We start from the raw sequence: 6,733 nt of genomic DNA on the forward strand, positions 1-6,733 counted from the left end.
GCCGTTACTGATGTTCAATAATGACACTTTACCAAGATTTGGGAGAACAACTTCATGATTCAATGTTTTAATTGAAAAAGAAGAAAACACTTTGTATACACCCATTACATGATACAAAAAGGGAGTAGGGTGCACACACACAAAAAAATTAAAAGATCAGTCTTTTATTTAAAAGAAAAAAAGTGTTGATTTTGTAGATTAATCAAATTCATAATGTCCCAACAGCTTTTTCAATATTAACATTTACGGTAGACAGAAGTCATAATTATGGTGACTGTTGTAAATGCAACAGACTAAAAGCTCTTGCATGTCAGAATATCTCCTCTGTAACATTCTCTCTTTCTGGAAATTAAGTTAACCAGAAGAGGAATACTTTTGTTGAGACCATTTTGTACAGTGAAGGCCATTGGGGTGTCTTAATGACGGAATGTAAATTACAAAATTAAGAATCAAAACAAAAAAATTAAAAAGGTGGGAAAATGGGGCGTGGGTGACTTCAACAGCTCTGGCATCTCTTGGCTCTTTACCGATAGTGGCGTGGGGGCGGGCTGTGGTGCTGAGGTGGGGCTCGTCGAGGGGGAGGGCTATGACGGGACATATAACGCGGAGGGGAGCGGTAGCGAGGAGGCGGGGACCCTCTGCTCTGATAAGGAGGTGTATAACGCCCACGAGACCTGGATCTGGAACGTGAACGACCCCAACTTGTACCTCTCTCTTCCAGAACTCTGATGTATGCAGTCTCCCCCTATGTAAAAACAAACAAGCTGTTAAAAAGGCATTCACCGAAAACATCCTCTCTATAAAGAAATATAATATCGTTCTACAAAAACAGAAACAAAAGTCTTGGTAAGAGAGATTTTAAGTCGTAATTAACTAGGGATGGGCAATAAGACAATGTTTATTGTTATTGTGATAAACTGAATTATCCCCACTTTTTTCAAATAAAAGAGTTTGATAATACATAAACACTGCTAAAATTTAAGATACTATAATTTAACATACTATTCACTCCCCAGTCTATATATAGAAAGTACGTTGCCTGTTTTGAATTCATTGTGTCTGTGATGACATGAAAACTAGCAGTTTAGCAGTGTAGCTCCGCCCATTCATGCTGAAGTTATAAGGTGTGTTTCAGCTCGGTTTTGAATGAGGCACAATATATGACAGTCAAAACAGAGCTCATTTACACAGAGCAGTCGTAAAGGCATGGTGACAAGACAGCCTGTTTAATTCAAAGGGATAATGGGAAATGATCTCAAGGAAATGAAATACTGTGATAAATACATCTAAGTAGTGTGATAATATATTTTTGCCCATTATTTCCCAGCCGAAGTCATTAGTGTAATTAAGCACTGTCCTGAATATTAAAATTAAATTTTAAACCTGGTGGGATCTGAACTCTGTCCCGTCCAGTCGACGCAGGGCATACTCCATATCTTCCCGTCGGAGGAATTCCACCACTCCTTCACCATCCCTTTGAACATCAGCAAAGCATACGTCTCCTGCCTCCCTCATGTGATCTTTGAGGTCCTGCCAACTGCCAGTAGGAGGAAGACCTGCAAGGAAAAAGAAAAACAGGGTTCAGATACCAAATCAGTATAAATACCTTTCAAATGGTAACATGCCACTTTAGTCATCTTCCAACACTTCAAAAATAATTTACATGCAAGTATGCTATGCACATGTACCTCTGGTCACACTGAAGACATAAAACATTTTGACCTACCGGTGACTATAACCCGGAACTCAGATCTGCGTGACGGAGGCCCAAACCTTCCCCTTGGTCCTCCTCCAACAGGTCCACTAAATTTGGATCCTGAGGATCGAGGATATTCCACACGCAGCTTACAGTCTCCAAATCCATATCCATTCCTTCCATAGACAGCATCCTCCGCATCCCTATGGGAAGAGAGTAAAGTGCTCCTAACTTTCTTTCTAATGAGGGACACCTGAGAAATGTCTCCTCCATGTGTTTCCTGACGTCAGTCAGTGATGATGAAAATGAAACATCAGCCCTGGAACTCACCGTGGGTCCTCAAAACGAACAAAGGCAAACGGGATGGTGCCTCGGTTGTTCTTCAGCTCGATATCCCGAATTTTTCCATATTTGAAGAAGAGATCCTCAATGTCCCTCTCCTGCACGTCCATGGGAAGGTTCCCCACATAGATCCTCCCGTCCGCCATAGTTTAAACAGGCCTAATGCAAACTGAATGGACCTGCAGCCTTCGAGGAGATTCAGGGCTCCACAAAAGAGTGTTGAATGACAATCCCGATTCTAGTCCGTCCTCCTAAAAGCGTCTTAATTAATTCTCTAAATTCTGAATAGAGCAGCAGCAGAAGTAGTACATGATGAGCTTTAGCAACACACCATAGGACCTCTTCAAGATCTTGCCAGACTCTGAAAACTTAAAAACACAGGATAATCAATAAGTTTTTTTGTCCATGAAGAAGATTATCACATTTCTGTAGAAATGAATAATGCCAGGAATCGCAATGCTCCTTCCAGGAGAAGCCTATCTGCCTCTGTATTTGCAGAAAATCTATAGTATGAACATTTACATAATTTTAAAACTATTTAGCATAAAACATAACACTTCTGTTCCACACTTTGTCAGTGTGTCACTGTCTACATTTAGACAACTGAGGGGACTGCTCTAAGCAGATGTGATTGTATTTGTGGGTTTAGACATGTTACTCCCATGTGAATGTTCACAGAAAAGGAAAAGTATGTATTTGAATTGGAGTCAACTGGCTGCTGATAAGATTTAAATGAGTATATTAAAACACAGGGGCTTGCAATAAGGTAGAAGTATAATACCACAGCACTTGAAGACATTTTCACATGATGGAGAAGGAAAAAAGCCCCAGTGGTACAACATTTAAAAAATACTACCAAAAACTTTGAGTATAATGACTTTTTGTTCAATGCTTACCACACTGTGCTACAGTAAATCCAGTTAAAAGGGACTAATTAAGCTGTAATGAAACACACAGACGGTCAGCATCCTTTAAGTGCTGACAATGTCTATGATATGCTCCCAAAAGCTCCCCAGATATGTGATGTGTTAGCAGATATGGTATTTTCAAAACAGGACCCTCAGGTCACCTAAAATCAGCACTAAACAAATTTGCCACATTGAGATAAAAGATTAAAAGAGGTAAAAAAAGGACATTTTCACACTGACACCCCATTCAAAATATGTGATGTGTTAGAACATAAACAGATATGGTATTTTAATCTAAAAACTAAATGAAGTCTTAATTTATCCACATTTCGGTCTGTCAAACAGGACGCTCGGGTCACCTAAAATCAGCAAGGTGCCAAAGGCAAGGCAAGAGCAGAGGTCAGGGCTGTGCGATTCATGCTGGGACACAAATCGCTGCAATTTAGATTCCTATAGTTAGCTAACTAAATTAAATGCCAAACAGATATAAAGTTCAAATTCTGTGCTTGCATTTATTATTATGACAGTCAATCTGCTACTAAAATACAAGGAGACAGTAATAGCAACAGCTAGCAAAATGTGTCAGATAACTACCAATGCCTGTTACAAATGTACAGCATGTGAATGTGACTTTTTCAAGAAATGAACTGGATCTTTTTTTTGATCACATTTGTAACCTACATGTACATTGAGCCGACTGGATAACGGCTCCATCACTCCCTTCCTTGATGATTAAAACGAAACTGAAGTCGGCTTCTTGTTCGAATTGTCCCGTTCCACCTTAAATGGTGCAGCAGTTCCATTCTGGCTTCAGGCGCCACAATGTAACTGCTGCACCAGTTAAGGTGGAACGGGACAATTCGAATAGGAAGCTGACTTCAAACTCACACAGTGAAGCTAGACAGCTGCGTCAGTTAGCGACAATTTAGCTAGCATTAACTACAATAGCAAATGACAAGGTCAATAAGCCACTGTTTAACAAATAACGGCATTATTATGTTATTTAAAATCCCATGTTTTACTCCAACGAAGAAGCCAATGTGTCGCCTAAAGCTACATTAGCTAGCTGGGAAGCTGCGCTCACTGCTAGCTTTCTCTTTGTTAGGACAATACTGCTAGCCTAGCCTAGCTTAGCTGACCAGTATACTCATTTTGTTCGTGTAGAAGAGGGTTAAACACTCTACAGCTGCATGTGTCTGACTATTTTTGTGCCCTTTCGTGTATAAAATGTGCACAAAGCTGTGAAGAGTCAAAGGAAGACGTACCTGTCTGTAAACAGAAGCTGCTGTTAGCCGCGCTAAAGCTAATCGACCTCCCCGCCGCTTCCTCCCGACCAGGAAGTGAGTGCTGCCTGTAGGCCCCGCCCACTGCGCCCCTCCCTCCCTCATTGCCAAGCGGGAAATAAAATAAAACGCATCTCACAATTTTACATGTTAAAGAGGAATTAAAGTCTTTTTTTTTAATTTTCAATATAATTAAATGGTTAAGAAGCAGACAAAGTCAGTCAGATTGGCTTGATGTGAAATGCTCAGTTCTAGACAAACTCAGAGTCAGAATCGTTCGTAATGGTGATGATAGGAACCAGACGTCCAAAGAGTTTAATCTCTCTAAAACAGGGGGTCGCCAGTCTTATCCAAAAAGAGGGCTGGTGTGGCTGCAGGCCTTCTTTCATGCCAAGCAGAAGCACACCTGATTCACCTATTTAATCAGTTTATCTCAGTCATCCGCAAGTGAAAGTTAAATGAGGCGTGTTTTGCTTGGTTAGAATGAAAACCTGAACCCACGCTGTCACTATGTTTATTAAATTGGTGACCCCTGCTCTTGTTTTTCACGATACTTTTGAGATAAGGTTTTGACCTTGAACATCATTTTTAAAAGTGCACCCATAGCGGAAAGGTACTTCAGGGCACTGTAAGGCAAAAAAATCTATTATTTTGTTGTTATTTGGTAGTATTTTGTTTTCTTATTATAGATATACAGAATATCATTTATACATTTATTTAAAAATATGTATGTGTTCTACATTCAAAACTTACTGATTTATGTTATGTATAATATGAATAATATATGATGAATATATATTATATATTATGAATATTATATTATGAATATTATATTATGAATACATATTATGAATGTAGGTTCTGCCTATCATATAAAATTTAACATTTGGAATATCTGCACAATGAAACAAACACATTTTATACATATTTTAATGGTATTTTCATGAAATTTCAATTTTTATTATATTTACAAAATGTCTCTTACACATTTATAATGACAATTATGAACTGGCAGCAGTAACTTCCTTTAAGTAAACTTATTTATTTATATCACATACTGCTTCTGCAAATCAAAGTATATTTAAAATATTTAACATATCTGCCTATAAAATGTGTATATATGACCACATTTTTATGAGTATGCATACATATTTTAAGCATATTTTAATTTGGTTATATTTACAAAATTTCTTTTATAAATGTTACATACATGTATGTAGCTGGTAACAATAACCTCTGTAGTGTATGTGTGTGTGATATGTATGCAAAACAGTTATGAACAGCTATGTCATACATTTAAATATATATTCTGCATTCCACACTTGGTGGAACATCTCACAACTAATCAGATTAATTGGTAACAGGTCAGTAACATAATTGAGTATAAAAAGAGCATCTCAGAGAGGCTATATTATGAGTCTTTCAGAAGCAAAGATGTCTATGAAAAAACTGCACAGGCAAACAATTCAACAATAACATTTCTCAGCATAAAATTGTGAAGAACTTGGTGATTTCATCATCAATGGTAAACAATATCATTCAAAGATTCAGAGAATCTGGAGAAATCTCTGTACGCAAAGGACAAGGCTAAAAACTCATATCCACGATGGCCCTCAGACAGCACTGCATTAAAAACAGACATGATTCTGTAGTGGAAATCACTGCATGGGCTCAGGAACACTTCCGAAAACCACTGTTCGTGAACAAAACTTGCTGTTGCATGCACAAATGCAAGTTAAAACTCTAAAATGCAAAGAAGAAACTATATATATATATACACACAGAATCCAGAAACGCCGCCCTCTTCTCTGGGCCTGAGCTCATTTAAGATGGACTGAGGCGAAATGGAAAAATGTCCTGTGGTCCAATGAATCAAAATTCTAAATTCTTTTTGGGAATCATGAACACTGTGTCCTCCAGGCTAAAGAGGAGATGGATCTGGCTTATCAGTGCACAGTTCAAAAGCCAGCATCCGTGATGGTATGGAGGTGTATTAATGCACATGGCATGGGTCACTTGCACATCTGTGAGCCATTAACATTGAACAAAACATACAGGTTTTGGAGCAGCACATGCTGCCATCCAAATGACGTCTTTTTCAGGGAAGGCCTTGCTTATTTCAGGAAGACAATGCCAAACCACATTCTGCACGTATTACAGCAGCATGGCTCCGTAGTAAGAGAGTCCGGGTGCTAAACTGGCCTGCCTGCAGTCCAGACCTGTCACCCTCTGAAAACATTTGCCACATTATGAAAAAAAAAATACAACAAAGGAGACCCCGAACTGTTGAGCAGCTAAAATCCTATATCAAAGAAGAATGCGGAAACATTTCACTTTCAGAACTACAGCATTTGGTCTCCTCAGTTCCCAAATGCTTACAGAGTGTTAATAAAAGAAGAGGTGATGCAACACAGTGGTGAACATGCCCCCATCCCAACTTTTTTGAATCATCTTGCTGGAAACAAATTCTAAATGAACATATATTTTTCAAAAAACAATAAAAA

At 38.5% G+C, this 6,733-nt stretch overlaps 1 protein-coding gene across 1 annotated transcript; it reads right to left on the reverse strand.

Moving 5' to 3' along the window:
* Positions 1-92: 92 nt before the first annotated feature.
* On the reverse strand, positions 93-4,308 carry srsf9 (serine and arginine rich splicing factor 9). The gene is made up of 5 exons (XM_036595303.1): positions 4,212-4,308; positions 2,027-2,406; positions 1,727-1,899; positions 1,384-1,556; positions 93-745 (listed from the first exon to the last, which is right to left on the reverse strand). Exons 2-5 carry the CDS (start codon positions 2,182-2,184, stop codon positions 524-526), a joined length of 726 nt encoding a protein of 241 aa, XP_036451196.1. The 5' UTR covers positions 2,185-2,406; positions 4,212-4,308; the 3' UTR covers positions 93-523.
* Between the last annotated feature and the right edge of the window lie 2,425 nt (positions 4,309-6,733).

Source organism: Colossoma macropomum, unplaced genomic scaffold (genome assembly GCF_904425465.1).
Source record: "Colossoma macropomum unplaced genomic scaffold, Colossoma_macropomum, whole genome shotgun sequence".
Lineage (NCBI taxonomy): Eukaryota > Metazoa > Chordata > Actinopteri > Characiformes > Serrasalmidae > Colossoma > Colossoma macropomum.